General features: G+C 54.4%; 1 protein-coding gene across 2 annotated transcripts in view; it reads left to right on the top strand.

Moving 5' to 3' along the window:
• Nucleotides 1–20530, top strand: part of LOC113404997 (myomegalin-like) — a 101731-nt gene that overhangs the window by 54068 nt on the left and 27133 nt on the right. For both annotated transcript variants that reach the window (XM_029912448.1, XM_029912450.1), the window contains 3 exons: nucleotides 4003–4126; nucleotides 6123–6295; nucleotides 6974–7091. In XM_029912448.1, coding sequence (XP_029768308.1) covers nucleotides 4003–4126; nucleotides 6123–6295; nucleotides 6974–7091 — 415 coding nt within the window. The remainder of the gene's footprint in view (nucleotides 1–4002; nucleotides 4127–6122; nucleotides 6296–6973; nucleotides 7092–20530) is intronic.

The raw sequence follows: 20530 nt of genomic DNA on the forward strand, positions 1-20530 counted from the left end.
GCAGAAGGTGCTGAGTAGCAGATCTCAGCCATTACAGTGAGCAAGCCAGCTAGGCCAGCCAGCTACCGGTTCAGAGAGGTTCCCCACTGTGCCCTCTCCGGTCCAGCTGGTAATGGGGCTCTAACACTCAGATCATCATCAGGTAACACCCCTTGTACCCAGCCTTAGGAGCCCCTCGCTGCTGGAGATTGACCCCCCGTAGAGTAGGTCTGCACAGTGACTGGAAGTGTGACACTCCCACCCCCAGCCCTGCTTCAGAACCCGTCGGAGACCTGAGAGAAATCCTGGGGTGGCTAGCCCGAGCCAGGAATCCCACCTCCTAGCCACTGTGTAGACGTACCCTGAGTGGTTGCTTAGCCAGTCCCTCCAGCTCCCTGATCCCCTCAAATTCCCCCAATGTGTCCCTCTCTGTCAGGTGCTGAGGGGCCCAGAGGTGGGTGTGCTCTTCTGGGTGTGGTGGTGCCAGAGTCCTGACGGACTGGCTGTCTCCAGCATTGGCTTTTTGGAGCCATATTGCATTGCAACCTCAGTCACCCTTGTGGCCCTCTCCCCTGCTCTCTGTGCTCAATCCTGGTCTCTTCCCTTCGAGTATCTCTGGTTCCGATAATTTCCCCTACGTGCATTAGCTGCCTTGTGCCAGCCAAATCTGTGCTTTGATTGTCAGCTCATGTTTCTAGCCCCTCTGCATTATCCCTGCCCTGGGACGACTCCATTCAGTGCCATCTGGGTCTCCAGTGTCAAATTGCGCAGGACTGATCCCTGGGGCTGGGGCACCTTCATAGACCCCTCCCCCTCACTTGAGCCATTGCTTTTCGTCTTAACCCCTTGTTCACCACTTGTGGGCCAGATCTCAGTAACCTTTACTGGTTTGACCAGATGCCTGCTAGCCAAAGGACTACACCCACTAGACAAGACAAGTAGCCAAGAGGTCCAAGGGCAGCTGCCTGGTGGGAAGCCCAGGATGCACACTCCTTGCTTTTCCCACCCATTGCTGGGAGGGTTGGGGGCTTTTCCTCAGCTGCTAGGAGCGAAGGGGGAATGTCTCTGGCTCCTGCAGTGGGAGATGTGCTGCTGTTTGAGAGCCCTGCTCAATCCGCCTAGGGTCAGGCAGGGTACGGTGGTGCTGTGAGAGCAGCGTGCTCTTGCTGCCTGGAAGGGCTGTCCAGGGAGACCTGGCTGGTGCTTCTCGGGCCCTGCTCACACCCCAGCCAGTTTCCTGGGCGAGAGTTTGGATCTTGTTCTCTGAGATGGAGGCCTTGCTTTCCAGGAGCCTCTGCTCTGCTGTACTGACAGGGAGATTCGCTGATGTCAGTAGCGCAGTCTGAAGAGCGCAGGCATCCATGTGGAATTAAAAATACCAACAAGGTCGTGTGGGGGTGGGGATGACACATCCCAGTGAGGGGCCTGTTGAGCTGGGAAGCTGTCCCGGGGGTGCTCGGCTGCAGGAGAGCTGCTCTCGTGCCCCTTTTAGAGGTGCTCTTTGCACAGCATCACGCAGAGAAGTCTTTTACATTCAGGTCTAGTTTTCCTCCCATGACTGCTCTTTGAATAATGCAGGCAAAGGACCCTTAGGCACCCAGGAATAGCGTCCAGGCTTAGATCCTGTAAGAGCAGCTCCGTGGGCTTGTGTTCCAAGCGGTTTGTTTAACAGAGATTTGCTTTTCAGTGCATCAGACATCCTGCTAATCTCCCTGCCATGTGTAAGCGGGGCCTTTGTCCCTGGAAGAGCGTGTTTCCCAGGCTCCCTGCAGGCCCCTTTCTCAGCCCATCCCCAGCCAGGAAGGACTAGGAGAACAGGCAGAGTGAGGCAGTAGTGCCAGCTCCAAGCGCTGAAAAATCACGCAGTTGGCTCAGAAATCATGATATTTTCACAATAACAAATATTGGGTTGGGTTTCTTTGTCTTCTAGTTTCTGAGCCTTCAGGGTTGAGTCAGGCCACATTTTTGTGTTTTTCTCTGCAACCAGGAGGACACACAACTTACTTAGTTTTCTGCATGAAAGCTGAGGGTCTCATGTAATCACCTGACTCCAGGAGCTGGGGCTTGAAGATCCCTTCCCCATTCTCATTCCAAAATCCCAAGAGTTGTCAGCACTGGAGAGGGTTTGAACATGTGTTGTACGTCTCAATGGAGGCAGGGAGATGCGGGCTTAGAGGCTGATACTGTTTAACATTCTAGACGGAGCATGAGCAAGCACAGCTGTTTGTAAACTAAAAATAATTGGGCACCACCTGTTTCCCAGAGGGCAGGGAGATTCCTGTGCTGGCTGGGGGCACATCACTGACTCTGCGCATAGGACAGGAACACAGTCTGTTTGCAAACAGGATGGAATCCCATGGGCTTTTCAGCACGTGAATCTCTCCCCCACCCCTGCTACTTTGCAAAGCTTTTGTATTTAAAAATAAAACTCAGTGTCACAGAAGTCCCCAAAGCAGGAATGGAACCCACGGATGAGGAGCTGCTCACATGACAGTCACCTTCCCAGTTTAAAATATGCCCTTTCCCTTTGTGACCTGCCATGTCCTGAGTGCTGTGTCCCCTGGGAGAACGGCTGATGTCCCAGTTGCTATGAGCAGGATGGGGAGGGGTGGCTCAGTCTGATGACGGACATGACAGGGAACAACAAGAAATTCTGAATTCAGATCTAGGCAGGTAAAGAGAAGGAAACATTTTGTTCCCATTGAATATTCACATTACAGTTGAGTCCAGAGACACCAATCTGGATGCGAGGCCCTGTCATGCTAGGTGCTGCACATATGAAGACACAGCTCTGAACAGTCCAGAAAGACAAGTGATCCAGGCAGAGTATGGGAAAAGGGAGGCAATCAGATAGATCAAATGTTTGCGCCCATTCTATCCCAGCCTGGCAGGCAACTGAATGGAAACCTAGTAGCATCCCAGAGCTGTAGTCAGGGACCACGGCCCCATGGTGCTATGTGCTGGGCAATCACAGAATGGAAAGACAGCCCCTGTTACACTGGATTTCCTTGTAAGCTTGCAGCTGGCCATGCACTTGGGAGGGGAGAGCACAGGCCGTACTGCTGCTCCTGGCGGAAGGATGCTGCAGCAGTGGGGGCTGTGGGGGAACCTCGCTGGAACGGCAGGGAAGAGGGATGGAGCGACAGCCTGGCAGCATGCAGTACCTGGGACGCCAGGAGCATTGCACAGTGAGGGGAGGCTCCCTGCTGTGATTGGCAGCAGCACAGCCGGGGAAAGTGTGTCCCCTCTGGTTCACAGGTGCCTTTCCAGAATGCTAGGGTCCTTCCCCTGCTCCTCTTCTTCTTCGCCCCTCCCCGGCCAGGGGCTAGCTGGTGTGATGCTCAGGAGGCCCATCCGCTCTGCTTGGGGCCTCAGTGTTCCCGCTTCCTCACACCTTCCTTGTTCCAACTGCCTGCACTGGGGGGGCCAGAGTGGAACAGGTCAGAGGGGTTGGTACATCGCCTGATGTCTGTGTAGCATGCCCCAGCCCTGACTGCCTGAAGCTGGAGACCAGGCTCAGATCTGGACCCTGGATCCCCACCTGGGGAGAGGTGAGCATACGGGGCCTGATTCTGTGCCATCAAACTGGTGCAGTGGGGAATCAGGCCCAAATCCTTTGGGAGGTGGCTTAGTGCCCCATCCTCCCCCGCAGTCCCTCTCCGGGTGCTGGGGACCAGCAGGCAACGCTCAGCTCTCTGCAGTCTGCAGCTGTTGCTGTGGCCCTGGTGCAGCAATGGAGTAGAGCAGTCGCTGCTATTCCTCCCATGCTCACCCAACTCAGCGCAGCAGTGGGTGTGTGGCTGTACATGCTGGTCTGCGCTAGCTCTCCCTGTGCTGCTAGCGCCAGGTGGGGCCTCCCAGAGCCATGCTGGGGGTGGAACCAGGTCTGGGCCCCGTTTGTGACACTGACAGAGTGGAGTGAGCCAAGGTGGCTGTGGGGGGACAGCTTGACTTGCAGCCCAGCCCCCGCCGGGCGGTACAGGGCTGCCCCTTGCTCTGACATGCAGGTGCCTTGTCTTGCAGGGCAGCTGCGGAGAACCTGACCAGTCGCAATGAAGCAGAGCTCCGGCGCCGGTACGAGGAGCGGCAGCAGGAGACGGAGCACGTGTCGGAGCTCCTGGAGAACAAGATCCAGCTCCTGCAGGAGGTGAGTGGGGTGGGGCATGCGCCCCAGCCATGTGGCGTTAGCCATGGAAGAGGAGCACAGAGCTACCTGAGACCAAGTGGGGCCCGGCTCTCTCTCTTTGCCACCCCCCTCTGCCCATTCTGGAGTCCCAGTTTCTTCCCCAAATCCCAGGGGGCTCAGCTCTTCTGGGCCTGCCATGTGGGATGAGCTTTGGGCCCCACTGCAAGGCCCCCATGGGACACAAGGAGCAAGACTCTTGGCCCCTGTGACTTTTCTTTGCTTTTAGGGAATGGAGCTCGGGGTCCCTCGGGACTCCCCTTAGCCCGCGGGAAACTGGGAACAAATCTGAGGCCCCAGCTGCTCTCCTCTACCCCAATGGGCTAGGGAACCGCTGGTTATTCCCTCTGTATCTACAGCAGACAGAGCTCTGAGCCCTCCAGCTTGTTCTCTCTTTACCCACAGCACATGGGTGAGGGAGCCAGGCCTGCAGGGTGGCTACCTGCAGGGTATTAGGAACCAGTCGCAGGACTCCATGGCCCTTGACCCCCACCTCCTGTTCTTTCCATTGGAAGGGCAGCTCTGCCATCCTGGTATGAGAGAGCCCGTCAGCGTAGCCTCCCCCTCCCAGCTTGGTGTTGTCCTTGCTCTCGTCTCCTTCGACAGGTGCAGAGATTGGCATCTCTGGGAGACTCCCCTGGGTCATGGACACAGACTTGTGATGACCCCATCAGTTCTAGTGAAGATACGCAGCTTCCTCCTTCATACAATAATTACACAGATGCAGCTGAAGTCCGTGGGAGCTGCTGAGCGCTCGGCACTTCTGCAAATTAGGCCACCTCTTTAGGAGCCTACATCTAGATTTAGGAGCCACCCTATATTTGAACATCTTGGCCAGGATGTAATCCATACCGTGGGAGCGCAGCTGGCCCTAGGAGAACCTTCCTTGTTGCTGTTATAGCGTTGTTTGCATTTAACCTTCCCATCGCAGTCACATCGGGTTTTTTATTTTTCACTTAATTTCCTTGGGTTTTACAATAAAGAACCGGAGAGAAGAGGCTTTGTAAATGAAGGCAGGGGATCATGGCTGCAGTGAAAAGGATAGAGGCACCTGAAATCACAGGGGAGGGATTTTAAACACTTTTTGTATTCTTGTGATATTTCTCCTTTCTTGGATTTAAGGCAGCGAGTGTCCTGGGAGGACTTGATGGTGTTTTGCAGGGAGGAATTTGCACTTGTCTCACCAGCAGCCTGCATTCAGTATCCCCTGCTCTTCCCCATGTGGCCCCATAGGGATGGTACATTGTAAGCGGGGCATCGTTATTTCTTTAGAATGAAATAACAGTAAAAAGCTGCCCAGCCCCAGCTCTGGGCACCCTAACACGTCATTAGCAACACAGTTGTATCCCAGCAGCATTACAGCCACCTCCAGAAAGCCCTCCATCGTTGTGGGAAGGATACGTACCCCAGCCCTGAGCTCGTCCTCTCTAAGAGGTGTCATTTGCAGCATGTCATCTAATTCAGGCTGTTTCAGAGGGGAGGTGGGGAGCGAGTTGCAGAGTCCCGGAGCCCTAGCAGATGCCCAGTAAGCCTGCTCCAAGTGAGCTTTCCAGGGCACGCAGCTGTTGGGTTTTAGTCCCAATTCAGCAGGGAGCCCCTTCCTCGCAGAGACAGGCTGAAGCGAGTTTGAAGAGGACGGGTTGTAGTGCAGCTCCTGGTGGGACTTGAACTCCAATGTCAGCTGCAGGTCCCACGAATGTTAGCACTGATGCATTACTTGCTAGCGACTGTAGCGTGGCCCCAATTCAGTCATCACTTGCAGCAGCTCAGGTCAATAGGCCCAGCCCTTCATCCTCCGCCCAAACCCTGAAGCCTACAGGAGGGATCACGTCTGGTCTCACTGGATGCAGCAGCCGCCGACTGGTATTGCTGCTTCTCCTTCCCCTCACAAGCCAGTGGGGTTGTGGCTCTCTGCCTGGGTGGCGTGAGTAGCCTGGCTCATGTCACATTCCATCCCCAGGAGGCCAGATTAGCAAAGAGCGAGGCGGAGAGGTCGGCAGCCCTGGCGGAGGCTGAGAAGGGACGCTGCTTGGAGCTAACCAAAAAGCTGAAGGAGCTCACCAAGGAGGAGGAGAAGAGAGGAGCCCAGGTTCTGCATGATGATCACTGTGCTGCACTGGCCCAGAAGGACAAGTAGGTAGCCGTGGTCACTCCAGTGACTTGCCTCTGCTGCTTTCTGGCTGGTGGCCCCTTGCCCACAGAGCAGGTAGCCCAGCTGGGGGGTTCAGAAGAGGGATCCTTGTCTCGGAGACCCCAGAGTGGCGCTTGCTGCGCCACACTGGGCCGCATGACAGCAGGACCAGTCACTGCCTGGGTGAGCAGGGTTGCAGGATGTGGTGGGGGTTGGCATCCAGCAGAGTCAGGGCTCAGTGAGCCCTTGGGGGGATCCTGCTAGGGGGCAGTGTCTGGCTGAACCAGGTGGTCGCAGAGCAGGTGGTACTGGCTGGCTGGGATGGGTTAAGCCACATAAGGGGACTCCCTGGGTACTGTACAGACAACATAATGATTGTGCACTCCCCGGCTCCTCGCAGCACCTCCAGCACAGGGGCATGGGTGGGGGAAGGTGTGTGGCCAGCAGGTCGCTACCCTCCGGACTGTTCCAGGAACAGCCCCTTGGGCTAGGAGCTGTCAGTCGTAAACCATGAGCGTGCTCTAATTTACTCTGGGGACTGACCCACGCCTTGGCTGGCCCCAGAATCAGTTCTGCAAAGGTGATGTGAAGCTGCCTTGGGTCCTGCGCTGAGCACAGAGCCCTTTAGCGGAGATCCTCCTCTTCTTCCCAAGGTAACTAAGCCATTTTCTCCTTGGCAGACGCATTGAAGAGCTGATCCAGGAGCTAAGTGCCAGAGAGCAGCTCATTGAGTTGCTGGCCACAGAGAAGCAGAACCTGCTGCAGCGTCTGGAGGAGCCCAGAGAAATGGAGGTGCAGGTGAGATGGGAGCTGTGCAGGGGATAGTCTGAGGCCTCCCAACATGTCCCTGCTACACATGTAGCTGGGCCATTTCCTGGGATCTAGTCCCAGCTCTGTCACCGGCCTGCTGGGTGACCCGGGGCAAGTCATTTCCCTGCCGTGTACCTTAGGTTCCCCATCGATAAAATGGTGGTATTGGTGTTGGCCTCCTTTGTAAAGGGCTTTGCAATCTTGGGTTGATAAGAGCCGAGTGGCACTGTGTTCTTTATTGTTATTCTCAGCCCATCTGAGCCAAATCTATTTTCTGCGAGTGGAAACCTGGCACTGGGGCCCCTGGTCACACTTCATGCACCAATTAGCAAATCACTCAGTAGGTTGGGTTTAACTCATAAGGCTCTGTGTGTGTGTGTGGGAGCGGGGGAGAGCAGCCATGATTTGGGGGCCTTTTCTCCCAGTCCCTCCCTGTCCACAAGCTTTACCCCTGTTAGGAGACTGCTTTAAAACCAGTTCCTGCTGACCTGGGTGGAGGCACTGGGCCAGGTGTCCCTCTGTCACCTCAGTGGAGTGGCACCAGAAGTGAACTGGCATAGTTTGTCTGGTAAGTGTGGACCAGGCAGTGGGGTAGAATTGTTTTCTAACTCTCTTACAATGGCTTTGCCTGGGGCAGGATTCTGTGGTGATTTAATGCCTAGCACTCATCCAGTTCTTTATAGGTCTCCAGGTACATTAGCCAAGGCCTTGTATCCTGTGCAGATAGGACAATAGGATTTTGCAGGAGGGACTTGCCTTGCCTCCCAGGGTAGGAGCTCAGATTGGAGTCAGGCATTGCAATGGGGTGTACTGGCCCTTTAAAACTGGTGTGGGAAATCTTCGGAGCTAGTACTAGCCCCTCCCAGATTCGCGTGTGGAGGACGAGGTCATGGGATGGCAACTGGAAGCCAACCCAACCGGCTGCCTTTGTTCAGGGCCTGTGATGGAAACTTGGGAGTGAAGCTCCCTGCTTTCCTCATCGCTGGGGGAATGCTGGGAATCACAAGGGAAATTGTGGGCCTCTACAGCAGTGCATACTGGGAAGGGGCAGAGTGTATGGCTGGAAGTGATGAGTGCAGGGGAAGGAGAGAAACTCAGGCTCTCAAGGAAGGTAAGTGGCACTCCTATATACCTCTTGCAATACAAGGCTGAAGGGCATTCAGGGAAACAAAGGCAGCAAATTAAACCTACCTGAGGACACACTGTTTTACAGACTGCTCAGTTAACCTGTACAACTCACTGCCACAAGATCTCACTGAGGCCAAGAGCTGAGTGTGATTAAACCTCATCCCACTGGGGAGGTTCTTGCAGCTCATCTCAGCGTCCAGGCCTCTCTTGAAATGCACTGTACAAAGGATACAAACCCTCCTGCTTCGGAACATAAACCAGCCTCTGACACAGCTAGGAACTTCCCCTGTGCTGAGTGAGTCCATAATTCTCCTCCCCGTGGTTCTCTGCACCTTCTGCTGAAGCGTCTGCTCCTGGCTACTGTCAGGGGCTGAACTAGATGGAGCCTGGGGCTGGCAGTTCCTGCCTTGCATTTTGATGAACAAACACTCCAAGCGGTAATTCCTGCTGCCTGGAGCCAGCGGTAGCAAAGGCCACACCGGTGACTCTCCTATAGCTGCACCTTAGGCTAGGGTTATCATATTTCAACAATCAAAAAAGAGGATGGGAGGAGCCCCGCCCTAGCCCCGCCCCTGCCCCTTCCACTCCCTCCCACTTCCCGCCCCCCTCAGAACTCCCAACCCTCCCCCCGCTCCTTGTCCCCTGACTGCCCCCTCCTGGGACCCCTGCCCCTAACTGCCCCCCAGGACTCCACCCCCTACCTAAGCCTCCCTGCTCCTTGTCCCCTGATTGCCCCCTCCTGAGACCCTCCGCTCATCCTAACTGGCACCCTAGGACTCTACCTGTCTCCTGACTGCCCCCACCCTTATCCACACCCCCAGACAGACCCCCGGGACTCCCACACCCCATCCAACCACTCCCCACCCCCTGACAGCCCCCCCCAGAACTCCCGACCCATCTAAACCCCTCTGCTCCATGTCCCCTGACTGCTCCGATCCCTCTCCCCACCCTTGCCCCTTGACAGGCCCCCCCCCCCCAGAACTCCTGACCCATCCAACCCTCCCCCTGTCTCTTGACTGCTCCCTCCAAAACCCAACCTGCCCCTTCTCCGACCCCCTGGTACCCTTACCGTGCCGCTCAGAACAGCGTGTCGGGCTCCACGCTGCCGCGCTCCCCAGCAGAGCACACAGCCCGGTTCCCGCCCCCGCAGAGTGGCGCGCTGGGCAGCGGGGGGGGGGCAGGGGGAGGAGCTCCAGACTGCCAGAGGCCCGTTGCGAACGTCCCCGATCTGCGAATGCAGGGAGAGGGAGGGGGAGGAGGGGAGTGACCTCAAGCAGCAGGGGAGAGGAGGGGGAAGCGGAGGAGGGGCTCTGGCTGCCGGAGCCCCGTGCGAGTGGCACGATCCGGCCGGCTGCCCTGTCAGCCGCGCGCGCTCTGCATGGGGGGGGAAATCCGGACATTTACAAATTCCCCCAGGCCGCTATTTTTAACTCAGAAAAGCCGGACATGTCCGGGAGAATCCGGACGAATGGTAACCCTACCTTAGGCAGACCTGGTGCAAGTTCTAGGGTAGCAACACTCTGAGACTTCCTGGTGGGAAGGCTGGACCCAGTTTCTAAGGACACCTGCTTTCGGGGGGAGTTAATCCTTGTCTGGCATATTTATGCAACAAATGACTCACCCACCCAAAAAACAACCCCGTAGAAACTGACAAGTGAAGGAAAAACAAGACAATTTGGTAAATATGTCAAACCCAACCAACCCTCATCTCTCCAGTGCTGAAGTGAAATGCATGTAATAGTCTGGTTTGGAAGCTGCCTCCTGACCCCCTCAAAGGAAATCTTTAGATTCCCCTGCTTGGCAGTGAGTGGTGCCTTTCCCTAAAAGATGGGAATTCGGTCTGAGGCCAGGTGTGCCTTCTGTCCTCAGATACCCTCAGTCTAACATTGCTCAGGTGTCACTGAGGGCAGAATTCAGTCTTTAAACTGCTGAGCTTCAATCAGAAGACCTTGATAATCACTCTAGCCAGGAAACTGCTAATGAGCCTGTAATAACTTTGCATTTTCCAGTCTCTGGTACATCTGGGCTTGTCTTGCTGCCGTGTGGCTTGTTTACAATTATGAAAAGCAGAAGAAAAAAGAGAAAAATTACAGAATTAGACCATAATATGTAGGGAATTATGGTCTAATCCTGTAATGTTTCTTGCTTTCCTAATTATTGCCTGCATGTGCAGTTTTAAACTGAGGTCTTAAAATACCCTCTGAAAAGCTAGCTCCAAGCATCAGTAAGGCTTTCAGTGCCATGAAAGGATCAAACTAGATTACTAACCAGCAGCTGGTGGAGTTCTCTGAATATATTGCCTCCTCAAAGCCACATTCTTGGAGGCTTATGCTGGGCAGTTATGCCTAGACAAGCTTCACTGCCTGCATCCTAAGGTACAGAGACTGTGAGAAGGGCAATAGAGAATGAGCCCCAACATCAATGAAGAGGGCCCAGGCTCTCTCGAGGATACAGAGACACCAAAACAGCAAGGATTGAGAGGGAAGATGAACCTGGGTTTGTGGATGTAGCATATGCACAGAACTGTTACTGATCAGTGATGTCGATTTCTGTTGGTGGTGCCTGGGGGAAAGGGACGTGTTTATATTTTATATCAGACTTGGAGCTGAACTGAGATTTAACAACCTTGGACATATGGAACACCTGGGAGGGCAGCACATTCTCCATCCTGATTGGCCTGTGTTCCTGGAAAGGGTTTGACAGTGGTACTCAGAAATCTTTTGGCAAATGCACAAACACAAGACTCTGATATTAGGAATTAACTCACCTGTGGTTCTTCGGTTTGAGGTATTCCTGGTAATGTCAAAATACCAGGAGGCGCAGCCCTTTAATAATGGCAGCTGAAATGCTGCTTGTAAGGAAAGGGACATAGTCTTTAGAGATCCTAATTGCAACAGATCCCTGCTCTTGGGCCTGGGCTCTTGCACATGGCCGGTGCAGGTCCCCCACACTGTGGTTCCGGGGTGGGGTGGGGTGGGGTGGGGGAGGTGATTGGCAGCTGGGGTCTCACAGTAGTTCTTGCCGTGGAACATTGGTGCCCCCTGTTGCTCCAGCAGCCTGACCTTGTCAGGGAAATTGCTTCCCCAGGATCGCTGTATTGGCTACCACTGGCCCCAGGGCTACCGGGCTCAGCTTGAACCATGTAGTTTCTTCTTATCTCTTATTAGCAAAATTGTTCTTCACTAATCCTCTGGCGCTTCCAGTTTCTAAGCTGAGCCTGTGGGTGTTTGGTGCTGGTGGTGGTGGTGCGCTCACTAGGATGGTGTTGGGTGCTGTAGAAAACCCTAGGGGTCCATGCCTCAAGGCCTTTCTTGCATTGAGAGCTTTGGTTCCAGTTGGCCCAGGATCTGACACCATCTACAGGCCTGAAAGCTCAGCTCCCTGAGCTGTGGGCTCCTGCTGTGTGGCTAAACCTGGCTCAGTTCAGCAACTCCACTTTGCTGTGTTTACATGTGGAGTGGTTTCTTTGCAAACAAAAGGGCTATGAAAGCTTTGAGCCTGGAGCACAGTCACGAGCTGGGGAGCTACAGTAGGATGCAGGCTGTACCTCCTTTGCCAGCCCCCAGTTAGCCAACACTTCTGCCTGCTAAAAACACCGCATGAAAAAGCCTCCCTTTTGCAGCTCCGCTTCCATGCTCTGCAGTGAGGTGCCATCCGCCCTGCCGGGTCACACAGTGTGGGAGCAGCTTGGTGCCCCAGGGCACAGGTCGTGCCTTGGCAGCTGGCACACTGATCTGCCAACTCCATGGGTCTTTCCCGTAGATTACAAGTTCTCTGACCTGTTTATGGGTCCCCAGGGGAAATCTGTGCCTGCCTCAAGGGGACTCTCCACCTGAGCGGTCCATTACCCCACCTCCTGTGGAAGGGCAACCAATCAGGGTCCCTGTACTTGCCTCTTCCTTCAGCAGATGAGGCAGTCCATTACCCCCACCTCCTCCTCCTCTCTGTACACAAAGGGCTGGAAGCACTGGGCCCCCATTCAGATTCCCATCTCCTCCATGGCTGCGTACTTGGGTTTGTGGGGTTGCCGATTTGTTACTCTGCCGTTAATAGGGTGACTAGACAGCAAGTGAGAAAAATCGGGACAGGGGTTGGGGGGTAATAGGAGCCTATATAAGAAAAAGACCCAAAAATCGGGACTGTCCCTATAAAATCGGGACATCTGGTCAGCCTAGCCGTTAATTGTTTTTTATCAAACTTTTTTTCTAATTTTCACGAAGTTGTTCAGCCCAAACCCTGCCTGCATCGGCCAGTGTGTGCTCTGCAGTGGCCTTCTCAGCGTCAGTCTGGAGATGCAAATCCAGGGTCCACATCGCAACACCCCCATCTTACACAGAACTGAGAGACCAATTCCCAGCCTTTGTGCCAGGAGTGGGGCCCATCTCCATTGCCCATTTCAAACATTTTCAACAGGCTCCTCTGTGACCCTTCCGCTTGGAAGGAGCATCCCACTTACCGTCCTCCAAACCCCTCCATCAAACTCCACTCTGCCATGGCCTCCGAGAAACCTAACGGGTTAGGCAGCCAGTGTGCTGAGACCTTTGTATCACATGCTGACCAGTATTGTCTCACTGTTTCCTTGTGCTCCCTATCATGCTTCCCCAGGAGTATCCAGGGCTTTGAGATACCTGGCTCCCACCTACCATTAGTGTGAGGAGGCCATAGGCCAGCTCCCCCAACTCCACCTGCCACGGCAACACAAGTAATGCCCTCTAGGCCTACACAGGCCCTGCTCTCTCTCTCTCCAGGTTAGCGGTGGGCACACACCAACCCCCGAGCATCTCCCTGGAATGTCCAGCCTCTGATCCACTGGCCCCTCGCAGGATTCACCGATGCACTGCTCCCAAAGAAGCCGTGTACCCCAGCTTACCAGTCCCACCTCAGATCACCATGCTGCTTCACACCTAGCACTTAGATATGATTATAGTGAAACAGGTACAGGTTTTATTTAACAAAGGCTAGAGATTCAAGTGACAGCAAGTAGAAGTATTAGAATATTCTGGTTATATATAAAATCATAACGCATTCTTGAACCTAGATGTACTTAGCTAGTTACTGTCATGCCTTACAGAGCAAAGCTCTTCCTGCATTTTACAGCTAGTGCTGGCTGTGATCTTCTGTTCATAGGATGTCATGCTGTCAGCTTGTCTCCCATGTGAAAGATCCAAGGTGTCTCTCTGACCCTCAGCTATACCCCCACAATCCATTCTCTTCCAATAAGGCCTTGGCTACACTGGCGGTGTACAGCGCTGCAACTTGCTGCGCTCAGGGGTGTGAAAAAACACCCCCCTGAGCACAGCGAGTACAGCACTTTAAAGCGCCAGTGTAATCAGAGCCTGCAGCACTGCACGCTCGCTCGCAGTGCTGCAAGCTATTCCCCTCGGAGAGGTGGAGTACATACAGCGCTGTGAGAGCTCTCTCGCAGCGCTGGCGGCGCGACTACACTCGCGCTTCACAGCGCTGCCACGGCAGTGCTGTGAAGTCCCGAGTGTAGCCAAGGCCAAAGTTTCCTTTCATGAAGATTTCACAATCTCTTGATTGGCATTTGGTTCAGTAGGTGAACAGGCATTCATCAGGAGGCCCCCAATACACACCTGACCAGACACAGAGATAAGCATCTGTCACTTCCTGCCTGTAACAAACATGTCTGAGGTTTGTCACCTTCTCATGACCTGCCTCACCTCCCAGATTTTAAGAACAATTTTCAGTACGGTTATCTAACTCCTTAAACATTATCCATACACACATTTTGCAATGATTATGATGACCAGTGGGCTCTTGGGGAGAGAGAGAGACCTCTTAGTGAATTATTGTGTATATGTCTGACCTAGGGATCCCTGTAGAATCCAGTGCATCCCCTGTGCCCACTGCCACTTGGCATCAAGAGATCCCTGGGTCGCACTCTCCCCTTTGTCTGCTGTATCCATCTGGTTGTTGTCTTACACTTAGGGCATGTCTACACTGGCAGAGTTACAGCGCCGGGAGTTTCAGCGCTGCTCAGAGAGCGTTGAAGGGAAACTGCTGTTGTGTGTTTACACTGTCAGCTGCCTGCGCAATAGCGTGTTCACACTTGCGGCACTTGCAGCGGTATTCGGAGTGGTGCACTCTGGGCAGCTATCCCACAGAGCATCTCTTTCTCTTCTGCTGCTAAGAGTTGTGGGAAGGCAGAGGGGGTCGCAGGGCATCCTGTATCCTGTCCCAATGCTCCGTGATGCATTGCCTCGCATCCCAGCAATCCCTGTGCTTCCGTCCACATTTGGCGCCATCTTTCAACGGTTTATGTACTGCGCGCCCTGCCTCTTCGGGCTGCAGGATTGAATCCGGAACTGTTGACCAGTGTGCTGCTTGCTCTGACCAACACGTCACAAGTGGCAGTGGAGTTATTCCTTAAACTACAAAGGCAAGAGGAGTGTGACATTGATCTCACCATGTGTAGTAGCTATGACACGAGATTGCTTGTGGTCTCAGGAAACAAGCACTGAGTGGTGGGATCACATCGTGAGGCACGTCTGGGATGACGACCGGTGGCTGCAGAACTTTCGGATGAGGAAAGCCACATTCATGGGACTGTGTGATGAGCTCACCCCAGTCCTGCAATGCAAGGACTGGAAAATGAGAGCTGCCCTGCCGTTGGAGAAGTGCATGGAGATTGCACTGTGGAAGCTGGCTACTCCAGACTGCTACTGATCGGTTGCTAACCAGTTTGGAGTGGGAAAGTCAACTGTTGGACTCGTGTTGATGGAAGTCTGCAGGGCCATTAATCGCATCCTGCTCTGAAAGACCATGACTCTGGGCAACGTCCGTGACATTGTAGATGGCTTTGCACAAATGGACTTCCCTAACTACGGAGGGGCGATAGATGGCACGCATATTCCAATTCTGGCACCAGACCACCTAGCCACTGAGTACATTAATCACAAGGGGTATTTCTCAATGTTTCTCCAGGCGCTTGTGGATCACCGTGGGCGTTTCACAGACATTAATGCAGACTGGTCCGGAAAGGTGCATGACACACACATCTTTCAGAGCACTGGCTTGTTCAGGAAGCTGCAAGCAGGGACTTTCTTCCAGGATCAGAAGATCACCGTAGGGGAAGTCGAAATGCCCATTGTGATCCCGGGAGACCCCGTCTACCCCTTAATGCCGTGGCTTATGAAGCCATACACGGGGCAACTTGACAGCAGCAAGGAGCGGTTCAACAACAGGCTGAGCAAGTGCAGAATGACTGTTGAATGTGCTTTTGGACGTTTAAAAGCCTGATGGCGCTGCCTCTATGGGAAGCTGGACCTGACCAATGACAATATTCTTATACTTATAGCCGCGTGCTGTATGTTCCATAATATTTGCGAAGGGAACGGTGAAAGCTTCACTCAGGGCTGGACTGCAGAGGCTCAGCACCTGGAGGCTGAGGTTGAACAGCTAGAGACCAGGGCTATTAGAGGGACCCAGCGTGGGGCCATAAGGATAAGGGATACCTTGAGGCAGCAATTTGAAGCTGAAAGCCACTAATATTTGTTGCTATGCTCGGGAGTGCAGTGCTTGTAATGCTAGGAGGTGATTGGTGCAGACGATGCAATATGTGGGTTTAACATAATTGTATGTTGTTTTGCAGGGTGCTTTTTGCTTTCAATTAATAGAAAAAAGATTGCTTTCAAACCAACACAATTATTTTATTAAAAAAACAACTGGAGAAGAGAGGCAAACCAAAAAAAACGTCATCAGTGAGGGGGATGGGGGAAGGGAAGGTCCCAGGAGGAGGAGGGGTCCCAGGACGGCTAAAGATTTGTGTATATGCAGGGATCATATCCAACCTTGTCCTTTGGAGTACAATGCAGCGGGTGCTGTACTTCAACAGAGCCAAACTGCAGACGGATGGGTGTTGAGTGCAGTGGGTAGTGGGAGTCCACAGTGCTGGACTGTGACGGGGGAGGAGAGGAATGCTGCGGGTATAGAGTGGAGCCAGGAGGTTGATAAGAGTGTGTTGGCAGTCTCTGGGGGGGCACATAGGAAAGAGTTTTGCGACAGCAGCTGCAGGAGAGGGCGGACACGGAACTACTCAGTTTGAAGAGCTAGTATCGCCTGGAGAATGTCTGCTTGGTGCTCCATTACCTTTAAGAGCTGCTCCGTGGCTTCATTCTGGCGTGCCGCATTCTCCTTTCAGTCCCTCTTCTCGCTGTCCCACCGCTCCTTCAATTTCTGTTTCTCGGCGGCGGAGTGCATCATAACATCACACAGAAAGTCCTCCTTAGTTCTTCTTGGCCGCTCTCTAATTCTGCGCAGCCATTCAGCCATTGGTACCAAAGAGGGAGGCTGGGCTCCCAAGGTCATCTCTGTGAAGTTTAAATGCAACATATTACAGAAACAGTATTGTTTGCAACACAGAGAACACTGATTCAGTGATTTAAAACACAGACAATACTCACATACCTGTCACTAACTGGCTGACCCCAGGCAAGCACATATGATCCACAAGACCCCCAAAGTGGTGAGTAGCCGCAGGGTCAGGGTAAATCAGTCTTCCCAGACCCTGCTGTACACTGGGCATGTGGCTCTTGGGGAGAGCCAGCACTGTAGGGGGGGCCTGATAATCATTCCTATCCCCACACTTTCCACAGGATGTGATAATTATGGAAGATATCTCACTGCTGAGGTTCAGCAGGGAATCAAGGGAGGGTCTTCTCCAAGACTGTGGCTTCCGCCTTGGCCCCTGTGCAGCTTGCCTGTGTGCAGCAATGATCCTTTCCCTCCCCCCCACCCCCCGCCCGTGACGGCACAGTGGTGCGGGAAAGTTACCGTTAATGGGGCAAGAAACAAAGCAGCTCTGCCGAAGAACCTGTGGCAGTGGATTGCTCAGTATCTCTATGAGAGTTTCCTGGGCAATCCTCTGAGGGAGATTCCCGTGAAGTGAGGGAGTCAATCAACAGCCTGTTCCGCTGCTCAGACGAGGCATGCGGTGGGAGACAAGCCTGGTTTCTGCAACCCTCCTTCCCCCAACAACTCGCTTCAGCGATTCCCAAAATCAAATCCACTTACCGGGGCCTCCTCTCCTGTTTGCGCTTCGCCAAGATCCGACAGCTGTGACTGGCTAGCCTCTTCCGGGGTAGAAAAGAGCTCCTGGCTGCATGCCTCTCTGACCTCCAAGTCATCCTCTGCCTCTGAGTTCGCCTCCCTGTCCACATCCTCATCCAAGATTTCTTCCTCCTGGCTCAGTCCACTCTCAACTGACACACGAGCCACCGAAGTATCCACAGTGCTCTTCGCAGTGGATGTGGGGTGGCCTCCGAGTATCGCATCCAGCTCTTCGTAGAACCGGCAGCTCGTGGGCGCAGCACTGGAGCAGCGGTATGCCTCCCACACCTTGTGGTAGGCGTTCCGCAGCTCCTTCACTTTGACCCTGCGCTGCAATGTGTCCCGGTCATGGCCCCTTTCTGTGATGCATCGTGAAATCTGTCCGTAGGTATCATAATTCCTACAGCTGGAGCGCAGCTGTGACAGCACTGCCTCCTCTCCCCAAATGCTGATGAGGTCCAGCAGCTCGGTATTGCTCCAAGCAGGGGATCGCCCGGTGCGTGGAGCAGGCATGGCCACCTGGAAAGATGTGCTGACACCACTGCACGCATCACCGAGCAAACAAGAAGGGGACTTTCAAAATTCCAAAGGAATTTACGGAGTGGGGATGATGGTTGGTCACCTGAGGGCAGGGCAGTAGAGTTCAAACTGATGGCCAGAGAGGTGAGAACGGGCATTGTGAAACACCTCCCGGAGGCTAATCGTAGCACTGTAATTGACCACGGTGTCTACACTGGCACCGCGGTGCTGTAGCCCCGGCGCAGAAAGCTCTACGCCTCTCATTGGGGTGTTTTTTTTTAAAGTACTACAACTGTGCAGTTTCTGTGCACTAAGTGGCTTGGCAGTGTGTACACCTCGGGAGTTACAGCGCAGAAAGCTGCTTTACTGCACAGAAACATGCCAGTGTAAACAGGGCATTAGATTGTAAGCGTCTAGGGGCAGGACTTGAGGTCTTTAAACCACGATTTGAGGACTTCAATAACTCAGGCATAGGTTAGGGGTTTGTTACAGGAATGGGTGGGTGAGATTCTGTGGACTGCGTTGTGCAGGAGGTCAAACTAGATGATCATAATGGTCCCTTCTGACCTTAAAGTCTATGAGTCTATGAGGACTGTCTCTTTGTTGTACATCTAGCACAATGGGGCCCTGACCTCTAGGTGCTTCTTTAATGCAAATAATCAGTGATAATACAACTGGTGTTAATTGGCTGTCTTGTTGGCAGTAAGCTCATTTGGAACAACTCCTTTCACGCCTAGCTTGGTGTGGTCTCTCCAGTTTGGAACCGGGGCACAGTGTTGGGAGTTGGTCTGAGGAAAGCTTGCACCGCAAAGGATCACTCCTGTTTCCACTGGTGTCAAACCAGCACACTTATGGTATGTCTACACTGCCCACGTTACAGCACGGCCGTGACATGGACAGTGTAGTCACACTTTATCGCTGGGGAAGTGCTCTCCCAGCGTTTAAAAAACCCCACCCTGAACGAGCAATGGGAGCCCAGCTCCCGGCGATAAAGCGCTGTCTATACCGGCGCTTTTCAGTGCTAAAACTTTTGTCACTCGGGGGGTATTTTTTCACACCCCTAAACGACTAAAGTTTTAGTGCTGAAAGTGGCAGTGTAGACACAGCCTTAGGAGCTGTTTGGCTGCTAGAAGTACTGGGTAGAGTGGGTGCTGGTATTATACAGGGCTTTGGGATAGTGGCACAGGGAGCTGTGTGAGCAGATGGTGGGTACATGACAGCATAGGCATCGACTCCGTGGGTGCTCTGGGGCTGGAGCACCCACAGGGAAAAATTAGTGGGTGCTCTGCACCCACCGGCAGCCAAGCTCCCCCCGCCCCCTCCTCCCCCTCCCGAGCGTGCTGCGTCCCCGCTCCTCCGCCTACCTCCCAGCGCTTCCCGCCACCAAACAGCTGTTTGATGGCACTTAGGACTTTCCAGGAGGAAGGGAGGGGGAAAGAGCGGGGACGCGGCACGCTCAGGGGAGGAGGTGGAGAAGAGGCGGGGCAGGACTTGGGGGAAGGGGTGGAATGGGGCAGGGCGAGGGTAGTGCAGGGGTGGGGGTGGGGTCAAGCACCCACCGGGAACAGTGGAAGTGGGCGCCTATGTATGGCAGGTGGATCTAGGTGCTGCAGGGTGTTGGATGCGTTGGCTGGAGCCTTGGGAGGAGGGAGCCAGTGCTGGTTGGGCTTGGTTGGTAGGTAGTGGGTCAGCAGCACATAGGATTGAGCGTTGGACAACTCCTGTCTGCATTTGATGCTGGGTAGTATGAGAAGCCCATTGGTAAATATGGCTGGTGCTGGGGGTGTGCACAATGGTGGAACGTGTGGCTGGCACTGATGTGTGGGTCGAGTGGTACCAGGGCCTGCTGGTAGCAGGAGGCTGGTGATGTGTGCGTACCGGGTGCTGGGCGACAGGTGGGAAGTGGCACACAGTGGCTGGTGACTGGCAGTGGGTGAGGACACGAGGTGAATTGTGGGTGCCTGGCACAGCAGGTGGTAAGAGGCCCTGGCTGCAGGGAGGTAGGGCAGGTGGCACTGCATGACATGGTAATTGGCTGGGGGTGCAGTAGGCAGGGCCGGCTTTAGGAACTGCGGGGCCCGATTCGAATACCTGGCGGCAGTCTGGGTCTTCGGCGGCACTTCGGCGGCGGGGGGTCCTTCACTCGCTCCGGGTCTTCCGTGGCACCGGACCCCCTGCCGCCGAAGTGCCGCCGAAGACCTGGACCGCCGCCAGGTGAGTAAAAAAAATTAAAAAGGTGGCTAAGGCGCGGGGCCCGATTCCGGGGAATCGGCCTAAAGCCGGCCCTGGCAGTAGGGTCACTGTTTGCTAGGGTTACCATTCGTCCGGATTTACCCGGACATGTCCTCCTTTTTGTGTTTAAAAATAGCGTCCGGGGGGGAATTTGCAAATCACTACAAATGTCCGGGATTCCCCCCCAGGCAGAGCGAGGCGCGGCTGGGAGGGCTGCAGGAAAGTCAGCCGCTCGCATGGGGCTCTGGCAGCCAGAGCCCTTCCCCCGCAGCTTGCCGGGCTGGACTCCGGAGCAGCTGTAGAGCTCCTCCTCCCTGCATTCTGAGCCGGCTGGGCCGTTTGCATCGTGCCTTGGCAGCTCCTCCTCCCCAGCGCCCCGCTCCGGCAGCACTGTGCGGGGGCAGGGACCGGGTTGTGTGTTGCGCTGGGGAGCGCAGCCACGTGTCCGGCTCCGCACAGAGCCCAACAGGGTAAGGGGG

The sequence above is a fragment of the Terrapene carolina genome, unplaced genomic scaffold (genome assembly GCF_002925995.2).
Source record: "Terrapene carolina triunguis isolate 2854851 unplaced genomic scaffold, T_m_triunguis-2.0 Scaffold212, whole genome shotgun sequence".
Classification (NCBI taxonomy): Eukaryota; Metazoa; Chordata; order Testudines; family Emydidae; genus Terrapene; species Terrapene triunguis.